Source organism: Pavona decussata, unplaced genomic scaffold (genome assembly GCF_977016875.1).
Source record: "Pavona decussata unplaced genomic scaffold, jaPavDecu1.1 SCAFFOLD_145, whole genome shotgun sequence".
Lineage (NCBI taxonomy): Eukaryota > Metazoa > Cnidaria > Anthozoa > Scleractinia > Agariciidae > Pavona > Pavona decussata.
The window spans coordinates 1,632,888-1,658,498 of NW_028145558.1; the positions used below are offsets into that span (position 1 = coordinate 1,632,888).

General features: G+C 36.9%; 1 protein-coding gene across 1 annotated transcript in view; it reads right to left on the reverse strand.

Moving 5' to 3' along the window:
- LOC146466374 (uncharacterized) overlaps window positions 1–7,472 on the reverse strand; it is a 36,229-nt gene extending 28,757 nt beyond the window's left edge. Inside the window, exons 1-8 of the mRNA XM_085127537.1 lie at window positions 7,358–7,472; window positions 5,822–5,883; window positions 5,007–5,068; window positions 4,680–4,743; window positions 2,858–2,901; window positions 2,663–2,711; window positions 1,687–1,706; window positions 1,281–1,326 (exon numbers count right to left, since the gene is read on the reverse strand). Coding sequence (XP_084983663.1) covers window positions 1,281–1,326; window positions 1,687–1,706; window positions 2,663–2,711; window positions 2,858–2,901; window positions 4,680–4,743; window positions 5,007–5,068; window positions 5,822–5,883; window positions 7,358–7,379 — 369 coding nt within the window. The 5' untranslated portion in view covers window positions 7,380–7,472. The remainder of the gene's footprint in view (window positions 1–1,280; window positions 1,327–1,686; window positions 1,707–2,662; window positions 2,712–2,857; window positions 2,902–4,679; window positions 4,744–5,006; window positions 5,069–5,821; window positions 5,884–7,357) is intronic.
- Between the last annotated feature and the right edge of the window lie 18,139 nt (window positions 7,473–25,611).

Consider the following 25,611-nt stretch of genomic DNA (forward strand, 5'->3'; position numbering starts at 1 on the left):
TCAAGCATCAAAGCTTCACATTCTACAACATAACGCGATCATTTATTAACAGCCCTCTTGCATTAACACGTACTTCGGCAAATTTAGGGATGTGGGCCACGTGACTTTTTAGTGCAAGGAAACTATTTTAGTTCGAGTTTGTTTAAACCCACCTGCTCTTTGCAGCTCTTTCCTTCACTTTTCATTTGTTTCAGTTCACTATACGGAAAAGAGGAAGAAACGTAAAACTATTAAAATAACGTTTTAGGTAATGGCTGTCGATAAACTATTACTCAGGCAATCTTAACAAACAGATATAAAACGAGAGAAGGAAAAAAGAGAATCGATAAAGCGATTCCTGCAAGTGATACAAGCTTCTAACAGTATTTATATTATCCACATGGATCCGTTTTCAAGATTTCAACCTGAGGTCATTCCCCATGCTCCTAAAAAGGTCACCATTTCGTCTTTTCCATTTGAATTTATTAACAAGCCATACTATAGCACGTCAAGTTTTGGATTCACCTATAAGTAGTGCAAATAGAGATATATCATTAACCAGAGAATATGACTTGCTGTTCAATATTTTTACCTCTCCATCTGCTGCCTCGTTTCCAGGACGGTCTGTTGATCAAGTAAAATAGAAAATAAGAAAAAAGGAAGAAAAGCTTTGAGGGTGGGAAGTACTGGCTGAACGATTTTAGTAATGTAGTGAAGAGTCTATTTAGAGGGAAAACCGATAACTTTGAAATTAACCTGGAAGAGAAGACGCCTTTTCTGGCACAGACAAACACAAGGAACAACTTTACTTTGAAGCAGAGGAAAGCGAAAGCAATCGGGTGATATAATTAAACATACCTGAAAACTTTCGTTCACTTCATCTAAAGAGACCTTTCGCTTTTCCCTCTATATTAAAATAACAAAAACAACCAAAATACGATAAATAAACAGTGTACCAATCTGCTCTAGAATTATTTTAAAATGACTATCCTAAAACCCTTCAAAAAAGACGTCTCTTTGTATATAAGTTTTGGATCATATTTTTTGCAATACGTTTATATACTCTGTGCAAATGCTATTAGTCTTCTGATTGGCCAGCACTTCGAGATATGGGGTGTATGGGAACACATTTCTAATGTTTATTATTTTGGATCAATATTATATCTAATCTGATCAACAACCATTTGGTTTATTCTCAGAAGACCCTCACGAACTAAATTTGTTTCAAGAAAAGTTGAATATGAAACTTAAAGAAAGAAAATATAACAGTACAGTTTAGCGTAAATGACATCATCAGGTACCTCTTGCTTCTTTTCTTCTATTTTTTGGACCAAATTCTCAATATCCCTGCGGATAAACAGAAGTGCATACTTTAAGAAGGCGCTTTTTTAAAAAAAAATATTTAACTGACATGTAAAAATAAACATTTCGAGGGGTTTGGAAAATTCGTTCTTTTTTTTTGCTGCGATCATTTTGAAAGGTACACTGAGTGAACGTGTAACACAAAGAAATAAACAAGTAACGAGAGAGCTGATGGTTCGGAGTAATAATGCCATAAATAAAATAATTAACATAGAGTTGAGTTTAATATGAAGTTCTTTTTCAGTGTTGCTATACTTAATATAATCTAAGCCACATAATATTTTCAGTGTGTGATTCTAAACATCAGAGCTAACAGAAATAAAAAAAAAAAAAAATGGTGCATACCTTTTGACTTCATTCTTTTTCTGAAACAAAGAAGAGGTTATTAGTATTAACCATATTATTTTTAATGCTCGGGCCCCACTAGCACTTGTGCTATAAAAACTGCCGAGGGTAAATGAAAGTTGTTACTATTTTTTTTAATATGACATAATAGTATGTGCTATAAAAACTGCCGAGGGTAAATGAAAGTTGTTACTATTTTTTTTTAATATGACATAATAGTATGATGATGATGATGATGATGATGATGATGATGATGATGATGATGATGATGATGATGACATGACAGTGATGACTTTGTGATCAAGTGATCAGCCCTTGAACTTTCCTTTAAAGATGCACAATGCGATACAATTGCACTTTTACATTTTCATTGAAAAATAACCAACCATAACTGGTGTCTTCCCGTTATCTTTCTCTAACTCCTTCTTTATTGCAGGAAGACAATGACATAAAAAGCTATATGTGCTTTATTTAGTTCATTGTCGTTCTTGACTCAACTAGGACTTATTAGTGATGGAGTAAGTTCTAATAGAAGAAAGATCCTCCCAGTTACTATGCAACTTAAGCAGTTGCGAAAAGAAAGCCTGAAAAAAATTCATGCTTGAACGGGATTCGAACCCATGACCTCTGCAATGCTGGTGTAGTGCATGGGTTTTCAGGCTTTCTTTTCGCAACTGCTTAAGTTCCGTAGTAACTGCGAGGATCTTTTTTTTCTGTTTGATCTTTCATCCGCAGTTCAAATATATGTTTCATATATTTACATTTTCAAAACAATTTCAAAACCTTTTTGGTATAAATTTGGTAGTCATGATTAATATGACGATGACGACGATGACATTGTCAACTTTGTCTGTAATGGTGACGGTCGTGATAAAGAGAGGAATACTTTTGTATCGTTTTAAATTAATCGAGAGTTTGCTCGTTAGAAACGCAAAAGAGGGCTTTCAGTTCTGTTGTTAACATTTAGGGAAATTACCTCTTCTTCAGCAATATTGTTTCCTTCGCCTTTTAGCTCCTGAAGTGTCCTAGAAAGAAACACAAAGTAATAAAATAACACTTAACTTTTTTTTTTCAAATAAAAGTAACACACCATAGCTATATTTCCTCCTGTTATCTCTCTCTAAGTTATCAGGTCACATTTTTTTGTTATATTGTTTCAGTGAACACTCACCCGTGGAAGTCGATGTTTCTTTCTCTCAGCATTTTTAAATCACCCTGTTGACAGACGATGGATAGATGCAGTTATAAACAAGAGCCCTGAACTAACCATGTTTGGAGTACATTCCTGAAAGGTTCACATTTCCTTTCCTTGCTAATTCCATCCTTCATCAACTCACATACAGTGTTTACCATCCCACCCCAATACCCCTTTCCTCTACGCCAATTTTTAACCCTGTTTTTATTCCTAATCCGTTGAGTCCGTTTATACTTCGCTATCCCACAACCCTTGTCTCATTGTCTCTTTTCTTTTTGTTCTCAACCGTAATCTCCATTTGTTCTTTTCATATGATTTCTAATCTCTTGATTCCCTTCTTTGTTTCTGTCCCATAATCTCGTCCTCCTTCTCACATGACTCCCGTCACTTACTACTCTCTCTATTTAATTGGCCCTACCGTATGTACCTTTTTTCCCTGTGAACATAATATCCCACTGTTCCCCTTATTCTTCGTCTAAATGTTTTATCCCCCTGTTCCCAACACTATTCACAGTGACAATTCAGAACCTTTACAGGGTAGTGTGGGGACAGTTCAGGCTTACTGTGGGAGGGTGGTGTCGAAGCCGGTTGTTTCTTTAAAAAAGCTAAGAGGACCACTGTGAATCTAAGGACAGGTCCGTCTATACAAATGAATTATTGTTTGAACTTTTGCAATGCATACATTTTCATGTTTCGTAGGCAATTATACGCATCGTTAACGATCTGCTGAGTCAGATCTTTTTTGGTGACGTCAAGGAATAACCCGTGCCTCAAGCGGACACTGAGAGCCCATCTCAGCATTAACGATACCCGAATGTGGACACTATGCAATCTCTAGGATTATTTACCTTGAAAAAAAAGGGCCAATTACGCCACATATGATACTTATTTAATGTAAGTTTATGTCTTCGTCCAGGTTTCGATTCCGCGCGACGGCAAAAAAGTGATCGAACGGTCGAGACTCTTCTGCCTCTTCGATTCTATGCACTTAAAATCACTAGGCTAGTGATTTTAGATTGGACAGCGAGAGAATACCCTGGTTGTAAAGTCATGATTCATCTCCTGTTTCCCTTTGTGGCAAAGCAACAGGTGTGGTTTTAAGCAAAGCGTTTACACCAAGCAAAAAGAGTTTGTCGTGGCGCAGATTAATCACTGTTTCGTTGTTCAATGTCTTAAATCCTATTCTCAACAAACAAGTCAAATACACTAAACAAATCCGTCTACAATGGGATCCACTAATTTAATCCATTTTCCCGAACATCTCATTCCTAGAATCCCGCACCCGGCCATCCATTTTGTTTAGCTCAACCCAGCCAAAGCTATGCCCTATCTAAGCCTGGTTTCCAGTCTTCGATGACGTATTATCGAAGATGCTATTAAAGTTGTTGTTAATGTGCGAAGCCATGAATTTTATAACTTCGCCAATCTCCCATTTACCTTTCCATTTGCCTTTTCAGTTCCTACCATAGGAACTAAAGGCACAGATGGAAAGGCATTTGACAGCATGTGACAGTACGTAGAAACAATAACACATAGATCATCGTAGCCCTTTTCCCTGTTCCTTTGTTCATCCCTCCATTCCTCCTCTCCCCCTGTACCCACTCTGGTCCCTTAGTTACCCCTGCTTTTCTTGTTTTTACCGTTCCCTCTCCAGTTTGCTTTATCGGCCATTTTCCATCTCCTAATTTCATAATTTTCCCCATTTTACTCAGTTCACACCATTCTACCAGCCCCCATTGTTTGTATATTATTTTTCTAACAGGAAAAATCAAGCTTATTATCTCTCTAAATTACAAACCTGGGCCTTCTCTTTTGCAACCTGAATTTTTTTCTTGGCTGCAGTCAACCGCTTGTATTGCATACTGCAACGAATTTAAAAGTAATAAGGATATTTAATGGCAGTTACTTCCTATTTCGTTCTTCTAGTTAGCAAGAACTCGTTGGAAGAAAATAATTTTATTTCTGCTATCGCCTCTTCGAAGAGCTTTTAACAATACAGACGCTTAGTGAAGGAAAAGAGGCTTTATTTCCGTTGGCTGTATGTGGTCTGTCCGATGGATATGTATAAAAATCCAATTGTAAAATATTTTAATTAAAATAAATGTTTAAAACAACAACCGCTTACTCCGTTTCCCTGGTTACCACTTTCAAGTAATCTTCTCTAGACTTTAGTTTCTCTTTTAACCTCTAAAACAAAAAGGAAGAAAGAAGAAAAAAGAATGAATGAACGAACGAACGAACGAATAAATGAATGACTGACTGATTGAATAACAATTCTATCGGCGATTTCATGAATAACAAAGGATACTTTATGTCTGCGTGTTCTATGTTAGCTTCCGCTGTGTAATAATTATCAGTTTCAAAATATTTTTTAATAAATCCCATGAAAATAAGGAAATCTGGACTTGCAACTCAGTAGTTGTCTCTTAAATTTTACAAAGAGTCATGAACATGTCTTGATATAAAGTTTTTATCATTTCAGTATCGTTAGAATCTCTTTTAGCATATCGCTCTCAAATCTTGTAGTGAAATATCCGCCTCTCTTAGAGCAATTTAGTATTACATTTTCTTATGAAATTCAATTCTTCTTCAAACATTTCAAATAGAATTTTCTTCAGCATTACAGGCATTGCTCTTTATTGTTAGATCTCTCTTTAATATCACAACGTACTTATTTAATTTTGTTGCTGACGACAATTTAATTTCTTATTCGTTTCAAAGAAATTTTCTTAGAAATAAAGAAACACTTTCTTCGAAATGAAGAAGAACTTTTTGTCTTGATCTCTCATTTTTCGATTCAATATATTGCAATGCAGTTACTTTATTTCAGTTACTGATGAAAATTTAATTTCTTCGTTTTGGAGAAATCTTCACGGAAGTGAAGAAGAAATTTTGTCTGCATTTCTTATTTTTCTATTTTATATATCATAATGTACTTACCTGATTTTCATGTTCCTGACGATTCAACTTGTTCTCCATCTCGAAGAAATTATTTCTTTGATCTGAAATAAAAGCAGATTTTATTACTTTTAGAGTCACATAATGGACTCACCCAAGCTTTCTTCCCGATACGTAGCAAACGAAGGCGATTTAAGCCAATTAATATCGGTATATTACATCTTTTCTGGAGTTTCCCGAAAAACACCAATACTGGCATGCACTTCTCAACCCCCCCCCCCCCCCCCCTCCTTCTGTATCATCGACTTACGAACAATTACTCAAAGTTTTCGAATAACCAATGGAATGACTTAAAAGTTCGGGGTTTACCAGAAAACGCCGCTAACTTTTTGTTGACAATTGTACACAATGTTCGCGCGCTATAACACGCGTACAACTTAGTTGCACTCATCATATTACAAAGCAAAAATTTCACAACAATTTTACACAACGCTGTTAAAATATGCTACCTTCATAAGAACCTGTTGCAGTTTAATGAAACTTTAAAGTTTACAAAAACCACTTTCACAGAAGGACTGAAGTGTCAAGATAGTTTTTTTGTAAGGCTTGCTCTGGCTCTGCCGTGCGAAAGTGAAAGATTTGGAAAGTGGCGTGAAAATAGGTGACTCGACAAGACGCGACTTGCATTGAGCCATTTTCATTGACCAGTCAGATTGGAGAACATTATTCAATTCAATTCAATTCAATTCAATTTATTTGCCATTAACAAAAAAATACAACATAAATACATTATAGACGACACACAATATTCTTACTATTACAATATTCATACTTGACTATTTACAATATTAAATGTGTTAAAGGCTAGGAAGCCTATATAGAAGCCGGGGGCTTATTAACTATAGGCTTCCTAGAACTATTGGATAAACCAAACATCTGAGTACAAGATTAGTGTTTTTATTCAATGCGTTTGTTTCATCAACATTTTCTGAAAACTTCGAGTAATTCTCCGTTATGACGTCAATTAAATGACATTTGGAATTCGATGCGCGCGACTCTTCTAAAGTTCTAAGCATTCTTGGAATGACGCAATAAAAGATTTCTTAACCTCTACCGTAACCATAGCAGGCGTAAAAAATAAACATTTGAAAACAACTAAAAACTGTTTGCACCTTTCCATAAATGTGTATTACTCCATAAAATATATCGTTTGAAGTTCCTACACCCGTCTTTCTTTAAAAACATGTGAAAAGTTATGGGATGTATTGAATTGGAGTCAAAAACAAATGTTGCAGTGTTGTAGTTTTTCTGCACTTATCACAAAATAACTCCTGAACACATTGCGTCCCTACTGTGTTTTAAAATTCTCAGTTAACGCCCTAGGATTAATGACTTCGGAAATGTTATGTTTGGAAACTGTAAGTTGGTGAACAGTGCAGCGAAAAAGTGCATGGCGGAGTTTTTATTCCGACAGGATCCGAATGAAATGTTGGAAGCGAGCGATCAAGGAAAATCCACCAATTAATGCGCAAACTGAAAATCCTTTAACATATGACTACTTAAGGTTTGCTTACTAACCTGATGGACGGCCAGAAGCCATTTTCTTAGCTTTTTGCTTGTCACTTTCTTTATATATCACGCTGTAAAGTTTTCTGAGTCGCTTTTCCAACGTTTCCCGAAAACTCCGAGTAAGTTTACCTTTATGACGTAGCGTAGTTTTAAATGCGCGCGCCAAGTCTGATTACTAGTGCGCTATAGCGTTCTTTTTGGTCAGCAGCTTGTGATTGAAGAACTGGCAACTGATTTAATATTCTTGTCATCATAAGCTCTAGGGAAATTGCACTGCAACTGAAGAAAGTTTGTTTAAAACCTGCGATCAGGCGTTTGTTCTTTTTTTCGGGGGAGCGCGAAAGTGTGGAAGCGCGAGAGTCGGCAGTCGGGACCCTCGCGCTGCCAAACTTTCGCGCTCCCGCGAAAAATGAACTCCTGATCGCAGGTTAAGTTTGTTTAAGCTCTCTTATATCAACTTAAACTACACCTAGAGTGTAGCAGCTAGTCTCGTGGTTTTTCCAGTCGTTTTCTTCTATTTATTTCGTAAATAATGTCTTTCAAAATGGTCCAGTCAAGTGAGGATTGTTGAGTCACGTGACCAAGCGTTTTCTTTGAATCCCAAGGGAAAACATAAAGCATATTGTCCTCGATTTGCCTTCAAAGAGAGCACAAAAAATGAAGCCGTACCGTGTTACGGAGAGTTTCTTTTCTTTTTTTTTCTTTTTTTTTTTAAAGGGGTTTCTTACCTAACGCATGCTGAGTAAAGACGGCGAGAACAGACACATGACTAGTTCCCCGTGAGTGCAATTTGATTTCATTTGACGGAGGATTAGGACTAGCTCTATCAGTTTTGTTGAAATACATGTCAACCAGACTTTTTTTGAAAAGGCGGTCGATGAAAACTTGAGCTCTTTTTATTGCACGAGAAGGAACAGAAAAGCGCGGAGGAAACAAGACAGGAGGAAAAAGAAAGAGGAAAGGAAAAAAAAAAAGACTGCGCAACTTGTTGTTTTTATATTGGCAACTTTGGACAAAAAAACAGTCGCAGCGCACGACTTGAGCGGACCAATTGTCAATAGTCGGGGTAGATGTGTTTTCAGTCTTATAGCCTTTGTAATGTGACATTTGCACTTGACTTTCTACAAATAAAACGCTTTACACCAATGATTAGCAATATGGATAGTCAAGGGTAATCCTACAGACTAGTGAAACTTGGCCTGTAGCACAGTTGGTTTTAGGGTATAAAGAGGATTGGTAATTCCTTCTGGGAACTTTTTCATTTTGAAATAATGATCAAGTGTCAAGTGTCATGTTCTTCTAAACGAGTCGCTATTCCGGTTTTGATGGTTTCAACCCATCATTCTATTCCATTCCGGTATTTGCAGCAAACTTCACGACGAGGTTACTCGCACCAGTGCCTTATCTGCATTCAAGATGGTGCCTAATGCTAAGGACGAAATGTTTTTCTCTGGGGGTCACGACATCTTCAACTTAAACTTTTAGCTGCTTTCTGGAGATTGCAGAAAAAGGCGTTTGAAGGCCGCAAAACGCTGCCGGCTCTGCAACAGAAGAAAGCCGCCATGCTAGCTTTTGAACATATCCCGGGCAGAGATTCCCAAAGCGAAATGGAGCGTTATGGATTATCATAACAAAAGTGAAAGATTAGTAAACTGTACAAACTGACCGATCGTTGATTCCCAGAGCGTGGCCACATTTTCAAGGAAGATATGAAAAATGGCGTCGCGATTGCAGATGTCATTGATCCATGTAAGCTTATATGATTTTGGGAAAGTGTTCTGTGGAGAGGGAAAGTACCCTTGTTGCCTTGGAGACAGCCAATTGACAGTTTTTTGGGGTTGATCACCGTAAGCGAAGCAGCCTTTTTTAAGGGTATTCATGTTGTGAGTATAAATATTCTCTCTTTTAATAATATTAATCTCTAGCCATTCTCTGTGGATCAGGAACTCTGACAGCGAACCTTTCTGTGGTTTGGGAAAGCCCCTGTTATAATACTGGTGATTTAGGCCTGTTCCAGACACTGCTCCACTCCTGTGCTTACCCTGGCAAAAGAGTGGAATCTTAATCAGTGTGGCACAGCAAACATTGTTAATTTTGACAGGGTGTACCACATTATGCGACACCAGAGAGGCAGCTGATTTAGATACTGTTCCCATCATGTACTGAACTTAATGCATCTTGAAATTACCCATTAACAAAGTTACTGGTTAATGATTTGTAAAAGATCATAACCGTTCGGCAGCCTGTCTGCTGCCTTCGACAGATACGAATATATGATCTGTGAAAAAAAAAACTAAAAGAAATTTAAATATAGGGAGTAGTATGCATAAATTAAGAACTAAAATACATGTTAAAAGGTTTTTGACAAGAATGCTAAAAGCGTCAAAATCAAAGTTTATTTAAAAGTGTCAGAATAATTCTGACACTTTCAAATTAGTAATTATTTCTAGTTGTTTAAAAGAGTGCTATATAATAATATTGTTTTGGAAGCAGGCTGAGGCATGAGTTGTTATCAGCCGCAATTGTTTTACTGTTACAAAGCTATGGCCAAGATTCAAGTGTCCGACATTCTTGAATTGATTGTGGCAGAAGGCTACTGAAAGCTAATAATTAAAAACAGTGGAGGAAAACATTGACAACTTTAAAGGCATAACTGTTGATGCAACAGGAAGATCTTCATTTACATGTTCACCCTCATTAGCATACATTAACATAAACAACAAAACTAAGTTACAAATAAATGCACTCTGTTAATTGAAAGTCAGCATGCTTGACAAACTTAGAACTGGCTAAAAAGTTTAGAAAGGAACTTTAAAAGTGTCAAGAATTTACAAAGAATTTATGGCTGGTGTTGGCTCTTGCGACCCAGTCATACATGTATTCTTTGTAATTTTCATAGTTTTTCAAAGTAAATTTCTTGTAGAGTATTTCACATACACCCTGATTACTAGATGTGACAGGTTCTTTTAGTTTATTATGTCCCATGTGTTCATTAAGTGTACTGTTTCATATATGACCATATATGCTAATGAGAGAAAATGTAAACAATGAGGTCAGAAAAGATTCTTCTTTTTTGAGGTTTGTTAAACTGCTGGAGGCTTGTGGACCAGATAATGCCCATATTACATTTTCTTTTTCTGGAGTATGCCCATGTCAGTGACCAAAAAAAAAAATACATGCTATGTGTCATCCATCATTTATTCAATAGGCTTATACAATAACATGACATCTCTTTCACATGTACTGTACTATGCATCAACATTCAAATCCAAGCAGTATATGCAGGATGATTGACGTATAAACCTAGTTTAATGGCCTAGCTTCCATGAGTCTGCTGTAGCTTACAGGAAAAGAATATCCAAACTAGTAATTCAATCAATAATGTGCCTTTGTCACTGAATGAGGAAAAACATTTATCATTTATTCACTTTGCTTAAAACAAGGCTTATCCCATTTTCACCCCTGAGAGAGATGTAGCCAGGAAATGAAAGGCCTTGTTGAGCCTTGCTCGCTGTTTCTCCTGAGCCACACAAGGCTTAAGACACCAATGTGAAGCATGAAACATGACTGTGAAGCACATAACAAACTTACTTCTTGTGCTTTGCTGCTCAGAAAAATAAGGCTTATAAGAGATATTTATGTCTCTTATTTGCAGAATGCTTCCATTATCATAATCATAATCATAATCATTTCAGACATTTAAGAGTAGTTATATTTCTTATAATATTTTTCCTATAAGTCATTACAGTCAAAATCCCCCCCCCCCCCCCCATGGGCTTGCTTGAGTATTTTAGGTAATGTTAGTAGTGTTCAGTATTGTAAGTGATGTGTAATGTGAGGCAAATGAAAATTGTTTAAAAAAAAGATTTCACTCTTCAAAGTTTTGTGTATTACTTATAAGCTTTAATTCCTCATCTTTTTTTTATGGGAGCACCCCAACCCAGGGTCCAAAATCTGCATGGATACATTGTATGTGGTACGAAAATTTCTAGATGGCAGAGTTTCCCTTTTTTATGACCATGCAGATGTTGGTAATTAGTACAAAACATGAGAGGTAAAGGTGTAGTTTCTTATGTGATTAATAGTGCAATATTATTATCACAGTAGAACAGCTGAGCCTTATAAAAGTTTAAGCACTGTTATATATATATTTTTAATTTTTCAGATATTGGGACTTTCACATTTGATGCTTGACTGCCCAGGTTGTATGCCCAGATATTCACTTTGCAGGTGTAAAACCTTTTAAAGCTTCTCCACAAGCTCATATTCAATCTACCAAGCACAGTTGCTGGGAAATACATAGACAAATTTGCATTCAAGAATTTCCTGAAGTGTGGTAATGCTGCTTTTGAAATCAGCCAGGGCTTTGTTGACAAGGAAATGAAGGAACTTAAAGAGATGGAAGACAAGAGAATAAATTCATCAGATGCTTTTCAAGGTGTGTATGGAAGGGAGCACCATGTACATGTAGGTAAAAGGAAAAGTAACCCTTTATCAGCCCCCTTCCCTCCACCCTTTTTCCCTTTTCTTACTAGGGAGACCTGAGAAAGTTTTGTGTCTTCTGGATCAGTTATTGTGTATTAAATAAGTCAGATTCTGGAGTTTTCCTTCAGTTTGTGGTTCCAGGAAATATGCATAGTATACAGTTTACCACCCCCTCAAAAGGTCATTGAAAAGTCTGACGGGGTGGGGGAAGGTTCCTCAAAAGGCATTTAGTTTGAGTTTTGAAAAGGAAAATATGAGGCCAAACTGGAGTTTTCAATCCTTCCATAGTGGGGGGGATATGGGTAAAATTTTTATGAAACAATGTAAAAAAAAGAAGACTTTATTCAAGAGATAGCACATTTCTGCTATTTCTGCAGTCTACTGCATCACAAATAGTGGCATTGTGTTGCTCAATTTGGTTAATTCTGATTTCCTCAAATACAACATGGCATTCCTGTTGAGAAATGTGTTATTCTAGCAGTTGGGAACTGTCTATCAGGGACTCTTCTCCCCCCCTCCCACCCCTCCCTTTCTCTCCTGCACAGCTACCCAAGCAAGCACCCATTTATACACCTAGGTGAGAGAGGGAAAATGACACAACTTGACAAAATTCAGTTTCAATTCAATTCAGTTCAATATTCAGTTACACACGGTTAAAAAATTCATCAGGTGGATACAACATAAAACTACAAGATAATCTATTAACATCAAAATGTATAAATATATAAAAATCCTCATCCTAAACGATAATACTAAAACCTAAAGAAAACTTGACCTGCTTTCGTTGAATGCCGTGTCTCAACTTACCTAAAATGTAGATTAAGTAGTTGCTTAATTGATTAAGTGATTCAGCCTGCCTAAGGTTACAGGGTAGGCTGTTCCAGAGAGATGGACCGCTATTAGCTACAATGCGGTGATGAGCTTTGAACCACTGCTGACCTCTTATCCTTTGATTGAAATTCCAACAGCCTCACCACTGTAAGCACCTAACGGCATCTTCATGTAGCACACACACCGTAATAGCTTAGTTGCACACAGTTGGATCATTGAATTTCAAACCCTGTGAAATTACCCAGAAGTTGTCGCCTTCCCTTCCCAAGGCTCTCAGGAATTCAAAAAGGTTCAGTGAAACAAAACAAACAAAAAACTAAATCGGTGGACGACCACTTACAATCGGGTATACAGTGAAGAGACCAAAACCAACACAGTCAATAGTTCTTTTTTTTAATGAAACCTTCTAGAAACTCTTCCTATTGATTGTCTAATAACACACTGAACAAATATTTTGAGCCACTAGTTTACAATCGTACTGTTCATGAGTTCAGCAACTTGAAAGTTCAAAGTTTACTTGTACCAAGAAAAGACAGTCACTTTACAGTTGATTTAATTCAATAAAAGGAAAATCCTTTACAACACTTGTTAAAAACTTACATCACAAAGTATTGAAATAAAGTAACTTAAGTATCTGGTGGAACCAAATCTCGATTGTTTTTAACCGGTTTTGTTTTTTGGTTATTGCTTTTTATCTCTGTGCCCATGCATCACATTGCATGAAGCTCAATGGGTTGATCACCCCTTGTCGCTGCAGTCCTCTTACAAAGCTCCTTAACCGCATTCCTAAACTCTTGCATTCTTATGGCATATATCAATGGATTAACTATAGAATTAGCATAATATAGCAACGCTAACGTATGGCTAGTTTGAATGAATGCTGCAAGGGGCATTTGTTTGAATATGTGTTGTGCAATTGCCATCCAAATAGAAAAAGGCAGAATACTCAGGATAGAGACGACGGTAACTATGCTTAAGGTTACTGACAATTTCCGTTCTAACGCAACTGCACTAAAATGCTGCGGAGGAGGGTTACTTCTGACTTTTATGACAATAATAGCATAAGAAACAGTTATGATAAGAAGGGTAAGGAAAGTGTAACATGCATAAGAATACAAAATTAAAACTAAATCGAGCTCTTCAAGAACAGACATCATGGATGCCAGAAACAAAGTTATCATCCAGCTGCCAATAATAACTTTGAAGTAAAGCCATTTCTCAATTAAACAGTGCCTAAACGGGAAAAGTGTGGCGTGCAACCGCTCTAAAGAAATTAACGAAAGATTGGCTTGAGAAGCCAGGGGAAACAAGAGGTTGGAGGTTACAATGATAAATGTTTGCCAGCTGGAACCATGTCCATGACCCAAATGTCGATCGAATGCTCCCACTGGTCCCGACACCGCTCCCACCAGTAAATCAGCCACAGTCAGGTTTATTATCAGATACGTAGTGCGCTTGCGTAAGTGGCGATTTCTTGCAAAGGCGACGAGAGTGAAAACGTTGATTATAGCCATCACAATGAATTCACTGATAAAGACTTCTGTCCACGCATTTTCCAACTTTTTTGAAGAAGAATGCTCAGCAGTTTTATCGGCCATGCTTCAATAAAACTTAAACGTTTCTTGTCCTCGCGTTTTTTGTTGTAAGCTAAGGATAAGAAAAAAAAAAAAATGAATAAAAGATGTTCAACCGTTTGTTAATTTTTCATTTCCTAGACTACATTTCTATTAAATCTATTTTAATTATTCATACTTTGGGTTTGGTGTGTTTTTCCTGTATTCGGTGTCTATTTCAGACACGTCACTCGCAGATGTTTTGGGAGACATGGGCTATGCCAGTGTCCATATATGGTCATAGTAATACCATAAACAAACAAGTTAAAAACCCTGAATGTTTCTCAAATGAGCCGGGCATAAAAACTTCCACCTGAACGATGAAAGACAAAGTTTCCAATAGGAGGAACTTCTTTTGGTATTTTGCCAATGATGGTCTCTCTGTAACACAGCAAGGCCGACATACTTTCCCAACCTATTGAACAGTAACTCTTCAACAAAATATCAACAATAAATTTACTTTCTGCGTTGAATTTGTACCGGCATACTTTCCGAAAGGCATTTGATCGCATCGATATCGATCGCTCAGTAAATCGTCGCCGGATCGTCATTAACAGAAAGCTGAACGGCGACGAGGAGTTCGCAATGAATGTCAATAAAATGATGATTTTATGCCTTGTTTCCATTAAGAGTTGAGTCCTTCAGCTGAACATGCCAACAAATATTCTCTAGGAAAAGACGGTTCCTTAAAATTTAATTGGATGAGGATGATTTGAAGCCTTTTTTTTTCAGAAAGATTTAAATCCTTCAGCTGAACAGTCCCACATATATTCTCTAGAAAAAGACGATTGCTTTAAATGTAATTGGAAGTCTCAAACTCTTCCCAAACGTCTCAATTTTGGTATGGAGAAGTGTTCAATTTCTTGTTTCGTCTAAGATATTTATGGTGGTATTATGCTCTATATATAACACGATGAACGCCAAACTATGTCCAAGGCTGCCTTCGTTTAGCTTGTTCTTGCCATCGTAAACATCTACGAATACGGTGAATTACTTTGTTTTGTTTTTTTCTTAAAATAATTGACGGGTTAAATTTTATAAACCATAATGGTCTTGTCCACATGAAATTAATTTTTTTTAGCTTTCAGCCGTATGTAGATTAATTTCGATCAAACTTGACACATTTTATGCAACGTATTAAAACGATGCTATGTTTACGCAATTTGGAGACTGCCTACACTGATGACATCAATAAGATCAACTTCCTAAAGATCATATGGCATAAGGTGAAAGCAAGAATCTGATTGGTTGTCAGACTGACGAAGAATAAAAACAACTAGTAGTTGTTTTTATTCTTCGTCAGTCTGTAAGTTTTGGTGGCGAGGACGTTGAAGTTCGCGCAAATCATCGCACACTCGATATTTGGCGTGGAAGATTTGTTTTTTCTCTAAACTAAACGAGAATGAGATATTACTTACCAGTAAACAGATAAAAATACAAATAACTAAACAGGAAGTGTGCACTAAACTAAAAAATAATAACTAAACAGGAAGGTATACAGACTCCTTTACAAATCTTTCTGAGCATTGTTGGGTATTTTCAGATTCAAAAGATAAATTGCTTGAATGACATGCGGCAAAACAACAGAGTTAACTGAGAGCTAAACGATTGCTTTTCTAAAAATTACTCTTTCTTTCCTTAAAATAAATTTGTACTAAATGACCCAGCTTTCCACGTCACCCTGTAGATCAGTTGTTAGCGACCGACCATGCATTGTAGGGAACGTGATGGGTTTGACTCAAGTTGAGAAGGAAGATAATTTTTTGTTTCAAAATCGTGGCATGTGGAATACTACATATTTCTTTATATTTCATTAATAGAGCAAAATCGTCACTTTGTGATTCGACAAGTGTTTGAAATCATCGTCATTTACTCTCAACGGACTCATTTGGAGCCAAATCTTTCTGACCGTTGCTGAATAGTTTTATCTAAAATAAAAATGCTTCACCTAATCGGACAACTATCAATCGAGTCACGCCGAACTTTCCCACATTGTGCCTTTTTAGTATAAACAAGGAACGACTGAAGATGGCAGGTGCTTAAAAAAGTTGTTTAAAAATCGAGCTAAAAACATAAGTTTACCTTTTGTCATTTAGCCATCTGCCTTAATAAAGAGGAACTTTGACTCATAATTTGTTTTATTCTCTTAGTTATTTTACTTGGGGTAAAAGAACTGACTTACTGATGAGCTGGGCGATTGCTTTTGTAAAATGATTCTTCCCTTGTTTAATTTAAAATTTTACTAAATGATCCAGCCTTCCACATCCCGCTGTAGCTCAGTGGTTAGCGACCGACCATGCATTGTAGGGAACGTCATTGGTTTGACTTGCGTTGGGAAGGAAGCTAATTCTTTTGTTTCATAATCGTGGGATGTGAAATACAACATCTTTCATTGTATTCCATTATTTGAGCAAAATTCGACAAGTATTTGAAATCGGTATTTATCCACGATATTTATAATTAAGTCACCCATCAACTAAGAGGTCGTCCCGGTCTCACTAACAGTTAGCTTCGTAGACTTAAATTTTACTGCAGTAGTGTTAATAGAGAAGCACAAAATAATAATCTCGTGCCAGGTTTGTCTGAATGTTTCAGCCTTTCAAGAGCCCCGAGGCAAATTCACCAGGAAACGACACTTGCTACAAACTTAATTGGAGTTTATGAAACCATCTGCAAACCCTACCCCTAAAACGCCTGATGTATTTATAAAAGAAACCATTCTACCTCGTGTTCGGACTATAGTAAAGTATTGTTACCCACCTCGTTTCTTGATAACGAGAATAAATCCAACTTTAGTGGCTCCAAAACTGCCTTTAACTGGCGAGACTGGATCTTGCTATAAACATGCCGCCGATTTGCATCAAATTAGCACTTCTTTCCATAAATTTTAGTAGACATATAAAATTTTTATGAAGCGCAAATTTTATGTGTCATCTCAAGTTAATTATTTACTGCCTCAATTTCAATCGCATTTGTGTTTGTAGGCTGTCGAAGCTGTTGTAGCCTGCGTGCAGACGTGCCATATTTCCTTTTCTTAAAGGGGCATAGGGATGCCTGATGTAACGCCGTTGTTTATCGTGTTTCGCTATCGTTCTATTTCTCTAGGATGCTTGGTTAAACTGTAATTGGTTGCTTTACAGCTGGGCATTGTTAGAATAAATTAATGAACGAACAAATAAAGCTTCGATCGAACGGACAAACGAACGGATGGACGGACGGAAGGACGAACAAGGGGTCAGACAAAATGTCTATCTAATTTACTAATAAATCACGCAAAAACTTACATCTAAAATACAACACAATAATAATTCAAAATTCGAACAGAAGCTAAATAATGCAACGTTACAAGTTATAAATAAACTCGTAAGAAGAAAATCTAAAATTATCATTTGTTTCTTAAGGACGGTGTCTACTAATACCGAAGTATTTTTGCCCGGCGTATGACTATGCGGGAAAAGCAGATCTATGAAAGGGCTATATAATTCAAAAAGAAAATGGGGGGAGGGGGGGGGGGGGGGTGAGAGGGATGTATTTTTTAGAGATGATTAAGCAATTACTCTAAAAAGCAGTAAAACACAAAACAATGTATGGCGTTTTTTTTTTATCCAAATTGAAGCTTTGTTATCTCTGAAAATGCACGGTTACCCCCAATTTTCTTTTTGGATACCTCAAGCACTTGCTAAGTTCTGCTTTCCCCGAATAGTTTTAAGCCGCGCAAAAACATCCCTGTATTAGTAGGCAAGCCGAGTATCACGATATGCGCAGAACGTATGCGCAGTAACAATAGTAGGTACCGTCCTTAAAGGCAGAATAATCAACTCGATTGGCTATTACCACGAAATACTCCAGATAGTTTATGCTATATAATTTCTGAGGGAACAAACGCCACTCAGCCGTTGCCTACAACCACCTGCACCTTTCAAACGACTTATTGATAACATCAAAAAAACAGACAAACAAGTGACAATTTTGGTAACAACAGACCAACGGAGTTTTGACTTACAAAAGACGGATCGAAACGCACCAATCACGTTTTACTGTCGTCACAGCCAATAACATCACGGCTTAACTGTGAAACGACCAATAACATCACGACTTCGTTGACCAATCAGGTTAACAACCAGACATTTATACCATCTACTAACGTTCCACAATTTACTTGACTCTGAAGATGACTTCCGCTGAGCTCTTCCGCTCAGGTTGTCGAAACGTCGGTGAATGTCACCTCACTTTTTTTTTTTTTTAATTTGCAAAACACAAAAACTGCTACATTACTTACAATCCAGATCTCTTACACCACTAACATTACAATAACTCTACTTTCAAGATACAACTTACATTACTTACATTACAATACTTACTCAACTTAAAATACGGTACAATGCTTATTCTACTTACATTACAGCACATTACATCATTTATTGACAAAATAATTTTTTCATCGGTTTCCACTTACTTAAAATTTTATCGTGATGAGAAAAGTCACGTGCAAATTTTTCAATATTGTAATGAAACTTAACGTAGCTCTGTACGCCAGTGAAATCGGGTTCACGTCCCTCCATTTTGCATTTGTATATGAAAAACGACTACTAAAATAATACAATTAATCGCATTCTTATGAGGCATACAGTTTGTATAGCCCAAGAGAACAGATTCAAGAGAAAATTCTATTTCAATGTCTGTTACCGACCAGATCCAATTTGCGAGGGCGATCCAGAGGTGGGATATCCGGTCACAGTACCAAAAAAGGTGCTCTATGGTTTCAGGTTTACTGTCACAAAAAAGCAATTATCGTGATCCTTAATACCCATTTTCATTAACAATAGATTTGTGGCAATAATTCTATGGAATATCCTATATTGAAAGCTTCTCAGCTTACTAGCACTCGTGCATAAGAAAGGGATACTGTAATAGGTAGACCAATCCTCGACAGTAGATGGTAGATATTTATTCCATTTACGCTGCACCTTAGTTGGCTGTATGGCAACCGATTTTCGCAAAGCGTCGTAAGTAAAGCTGGTCACCTTTTTTGTCTTAAATAACCTATCTATATTTTGGGATTTGACCACAGGTAACCGTTTACCAAACTCTCTAATCTTTGACTTCCATGAACTTGGAATTGCGCACATAATACCATAAGCTTGTAAAAAGGTACAAGTTAGGCTAAACTTATTAATCAATTTGGTTGGTGACATAAAAATGCCGGATTCGTCTACAAGATCATTGACGTAACGTAAATTTTTTTTGTACCCCGACTTATAAAACACAGGTTTATTTTCTATCTTAATAAAGACATTATTCCATAGTGGCTGTGACAGAAGGTCACCGGCTTCTACAGTTTCCTGAACATAATCTGCCCATGATTCAACTACATTCCTCCAGAAAGTATTTGTCCCAAAAGAGCAAGCCAGGCGTGATAATGATCTTTTGTTTAGTAACCAAACATCATTCCAGTAAAGGTGATCGGAAAGCAGGAGCCTTTTCCAGTCTGCCTGATAATTTACGTCCCACACTTTCTTAACCCAGGAGATCTTCAGAGCCTTGGCAAATGATCGAATATCGGTCATCTTCAACCCCCCATCATCTACATCATTAATGATTGTTTTCCTTGCTATTTTATCACTCTTTCCATCCCAGATAAAGGAGAAGAAGAGTGTTTCTAATTCTTTAAGAAAAAAGGCATTTGGAGTAGGAAGTGTTGTTAAGAGATGAACAAATTTAGATACTGCGAGAGACTTAATTACCTGTATTTTGCCTATGATACTCAAAAGTCTCCAGGACCACGAGTCTAAAAGTTTTCTGACCTCCTGTAGCTTTATTTTGTAATTGTACTCCACTATTTGCTGGGTTTCAACAAAAAACGTTATCCCTAGGATGTCAAAAGGTTCATTAAATACCCATGCTAAATTTTTCTCCGGAAGTAATATGACCTTCGAGAATCTCTTACTACCCAGCCATACCGCCTTAGTTTTTTCTACATTCACCTTCAGACCTGAGCACTCTCCAAAGAGCTCCAATGTGTCTAGGCATTGGGAGAGTGAAGTTTCAGTTCCATCTAAAAGGAAAAAAGTGTCATCCGCATACTGTCCAAGTAAAAATTCTTCATTATTAACAGTGATGCCCTTAATTTGACCGTTTTGTTTTATTGCATCTGCGAGAAGTTCAGCACAAATAATAAAAAGGTATGGTGACAGGGGGTCTCCCTGTCTAACACCTCTTGAGACCGAAAAAGAATTGGAGCAATGACCATTGTATAAAATGGAGCTATTAATATTTTTGTAAAAGGTTTTAACCCACCGCCTTATGGACTCCGAAATTAAAAAACTTGAAGGCTCCGTCAAGAAAGTTCCATTCTACCGAATCGAATGCTTTTTCAAAATCAATTAATAACAGTAAGCCCTCTTCGTTGTTAGAATTTAGTTTATCTATAATATCATAAATTAGCCTTGTGTTTTCGGCCATAGACCTGTTTTTTAAAAAGCCTTTTTGGGTGTGTGAAATGATGGATGGGAGAACCTTCTTAATACGATTTGCGACAACAGCTGAAGCTATTTTATAATCAACTCCAAGTAAAGATATCGGCCTCCAATTTTTCAGATAGAACTTTGTCTTATTTGGTTTAGGTAAGGTAGTTATAAGCGCACTTCTCTGAGTGACCGACATTTCGCCAATGCTATATGAGAAATTAATTGAACGCACTAAATAATGGCTGAGGTCATTCCAAAAAAATTTATAAAATTCCACGGTAAAACCGTCCATCCCAGGACTTTTTCCATCACCCATAGCTTTTAGGGCATCTAAACATTCTTTAGCAGAAATGTTACCCTCACAAGAGTCCTTTTCTTCAGGAGTCAACTTCACCCTTATATTATCTTGATTGAAAAATGTGGCAGAATGATCAGCCCTGAATTCAGTTTTCCTGGAGGTATAAAGCTTTTCATAAAAACGCTCCTGCTCCCTAATTATATCTTTTTGGTCTGTGATTTCGGTAGCATCCTCTAAAACTAGCTTAGGAATTAATTTGTTTGTGTAATGTCTTTTCTCCAGATTCAAGAAGTATTTAGACAGTGCTTTTTTCACCCCTAGTTATCCAATTAGCTTTTGACCTTATAACTATACCACGCATTTTATGCTCTCTCAGTTCTTGTAACTCATTTTGTTTTTGGGCGAGTTTCCTTTTGGTTGTTTCACAGGGAGATTCATTTAAACTCTGCTGAAGAAAATTTATTTCCTTTTCTAGAAAATTTTCAGTCTTATTTTGCTCTTTTTTCTTCCATGCTGCATAAGAAATAGTTTTACCCCGAATTTGAAGCTTAAGTGTTTCAAACAAAAGTTGGTCATTAATGGAAAAAGTATGGGGCTGTGGATTTTCTATGTCACCATTAATTTTGTATTCATCCACAGTCTCATTTATACAATCTTTGACAAGTTTCACATATGCCGGATCTGACAGTAGAGAATTATTGAATTTCCAGAACCCTCTGCCCCTCTCCTGATGTGTAAAAATCATATTCATAACTACTAACGAGTGATCCGTGCGATAGCCAGCATTGGTTTGAATTGACTCCACTAGACCGGTTAAATCAGTAGACAAAAGAAAATAATCGAGTCTTGCTTGTTTTAAATTACCTCAAAAAGTCCTTGGTAGGACTATACTCAGCAACAACAACTACAACAATCTTTATGCGTGCCCAGAAATTATATAGTGTTAACATAATGCAAGAAAGAAAAATTACTAAGGAAGAGAGCACAGCTATTTAGAAATAGTAAGCTAATCGAGCCAAGTGGCTGGGCCAAGCAGAAAAATTTACAAATACCGTACGTTAACATAGAACTAAGAAGACGATTCACCATTCACACACACACGCACACACATAAATAACAATAAACAAGGGGAAGTGCATACGCAAAAACTGGAAAATAAAGTACATCAATGAAGTACATCAATAAAGCACCTCACCTGGATGATTAGGATTTTTCATTGACGGACCTTTTATTTCTCTCGTTCTGTTTTAGTTCCGCTTAGAGTATCACCACGAACCATTGGAGTTGCACCAAACGCTGACTACTGTCCAGTATAAACCAGTTAAGATCAAGTTTGTTGACCATCTTTGAATCTGAGCTTTGCGTCGTTGACGTCATCGTTTTTATTATGCATTCAATTGGAAATAGACCAACACATGTTTTAAAACACCATTAAATAGGCATTTTCCGAGTTGCTGTGAACCTCACTATGAAAGCGAGGCTAAGTGCAAATTTTTCATATCAAAATTATTCGTTTTTTTTTCAAATGAATGAAAACCAATTTTCATAACAAAAACTTTGCACTCACCATCGTTTTCATAGTGAGGTTCAGAGCAACTCGTAAATGGTCTATTCCAATTTTACTGATATCTAAGCAGCTTCGATTCGCACAAGAAAACTCTATTAAATGGTAAATATTTTGTTAAAAACTAACCTCATTTTGTCGGACGTTTTTTCAAAGAATCAGTTTTCAGTCGGTTTGCTCACGTAAAGCGGTGCGCCTTTTTTATGTTAGGAATTCCGCGCGATATAAGATGTTTCTTACTAAAGGGGCTGGTGAGAGCTCTGGTCGGCTTACGGAAGGTTTTAGGAATGATTTTCGTAGGTGGATCAGAGTTTAATTTCATAGAGATTAACGTTCGCAACAAATGAACATTACAGTCTACTTTAAAATGCCATAACATAGAAAGCATACTTTGACGTTTAATTACTAATATATATATTTAGCCAAGCCTAAAAGCGGAGCTCCAATTTTTTTCATAGCATTTATAGAAATCTGCTTTTCGTATGAGCGTAGTAACCTTACCAGTTTCTCATTCTTTCTGCAGTTATATAAATTTTTAGTGCATATGAAGCAAACTTCCCATCGACAATAAAAATAATAATGTCATACAGAAGGCAAAATTATTTAATGCTGATTTGTTGTAACAGAAGGCATTTTTCCTTAATTTTCCTTTCACCGCGGTGAGGAGGAGGTGATCTTTGCGCTTGTGCCCCAGTCTCGTCCCCAGAGCCCCAGCGCGTCAAACATGGCGGCGGAAGGGGCGAATTTAGTTGTCTTTTGCTCTTTGCTAAGTTGAAGAAGAAGAAGAAGTTTTCTAGTTTGGAAGCGATCGAATTTTTCTACGCCTCATGTTATTTTTTCTGCGTGACTGTGTGAAAAATGTTCCGTTCTACAGCAAATTTGTTGGGCTGAAGGAAAATTTTTAGTTTGATAAATGTCAAAAGTAGATGGGGTTCTGCTGTGTCGGTGGAAGGCGAAAGGTCCGACGGCTCTGTCAATCAAGGAGGTAAGATAACTTCAAATCTTTATGTATGGATGCACATCTTTGAACTGTTTGAAGTGTTTTTTTTTTTCTGAAGGAAGAGCAATTTTCTAAAAAAATCTTTGATCTGTAATCAAGATAATGTTAAAATGGCAAGCTAATACGGACAATAGTAGGCCAGTGTTGTTATATGAATTGATGTGGTCGGTAACATAATATGCACAACACTAAGAGATCGTTTCAAACTGCGGGCCAATTGAAAATCGAGTCATTAATGGGGATTTACAAAATATTTTAGATTTCATCGTTTTCTACTCAAATTGGGTGATTTTTTTTTTTTTTTATGTTCAGGTTCTATTTGAGGGAGATGCACATTGGAGATGTTTGAATACAGGAGAAATATTTCAAGTCAAGTTAACTTTGGGTCATTTTTCTATTTTCTAATACTGTACTTGTAGCTGATTAATTCAATAAATTAGATTAAAAAGCTCATTTTTTTTAAATTTGTTTTTCCCAGGTTGATAGCAATTCTTGTACACATGAAGTTGTTTTTTTTTTGTTTTTGTATGTATAAACTCAAATTAGGTGCTCAGTTCCATGCCTTTGATATTGATTTAAGAGTCAAGATGTCTTTCTTGCTCTCAACTTATCTAAGAATGCAGTATAATTTTCCCATTTGTTTTGGAAGGGATAGGAAAAACATGAACCTTTCATAACTTCCTGTCAATCACATTAATCCTTTTGTTTTGAGAGTGCAAAGTGATACTGTTTTGTTCATGGAAACCACAGCAGTAATGCATGAGTCAAAGAACCCCCCCCCCCCCCCACCCCGGGACAAGGTGGGGATCTGGAAAAAACCTTGCTCAAATCTTGAATAATATCCCCACCCCTCGGGATCCTTCATAAACTCAAAGCATTACCTAATACCCCACCCCTGGAGTTTTAGCTAAAACTGTGGGCCCCAAAATTATGTCAAGCACAAAATATGTAACACTTTGCACACCTTTTTACCTGTTTCCTACATGTAAATCCGCTAGCATAGGTGCGGTTTTACGTAATGTAAAATTTATTTTAGTCTTTTATGTAGGTATATATACAGGTCACTTATGTTGTATTGTAAAACTCCCTGACGAAGTGTGCATTTGTCACACGAAACGTGTAGGACAAAATAAGTCGTTTTACAACTGTAAGAGTTTGCAGACGTGCTGCTCACTAGTTTTATCTTAAAAAATTCTTTGACATTGCAGTCTGTTCACAAATCCCCACCCCCTCGGGGCAGCTAAATCTACTAAACGCTTCCAATGCCCCACCATCTCGGGCATGATTTTGTATCAAATCCCCTACTATTCCCTTGTAATCCCCACCTTGTTTTGGGGTGGGGGGTGGGGGGGGGGGGGGGGGGGTCAGGGTTTTCGTTGACTTGTGCATAATTGTCTGGCTCTTATTCTTGATATTGCAAAGTCAACATGACAATCACTTGTGCCTTTTGCTACTTTATATACAGTCACTTCAACTAACGTTGTCGGTTCAAAGCATAAATTAAGCTAAAAGACAAGACCAAAAGTTTACGTGGGATTTTAATGAATAAATAATTCAGAGAAAACAATAGGTTGTAATTAGCAGTACAATGACCTGCACATGCAGGGATGATTTTGATGAAATTATTCATAAAAATAATCCCACAAAACATTGTGGTCTTGTCTTTTAGCTTTTTTATTTTGATCCAACAACGTTAATTGAAATAGCTGTATATGAAAACTAGTAATGATCAAAACTGGATTAGAGAGTGCATTTGTTGACCTCAATCCTTAGGTTCTCCCTCCTTTGCCAAGTTGGTGATGATATCATCTGCCCCTGCAAAATCTGCAGGGGGTGCCATATACATGTCCCAAGATCCTTTCATTCATGGCAATCAAGGTTGACTCCAATCTGTGTAAGGAGTGCGTTCATTTGGTGTAATTGTTGAATGCAATAAATTTATTCAACAGAAAAAAAAAATGTTTTTGCAGTCCCTAGCCATCTGTAGCTGGTTTTTAAAGTTAGT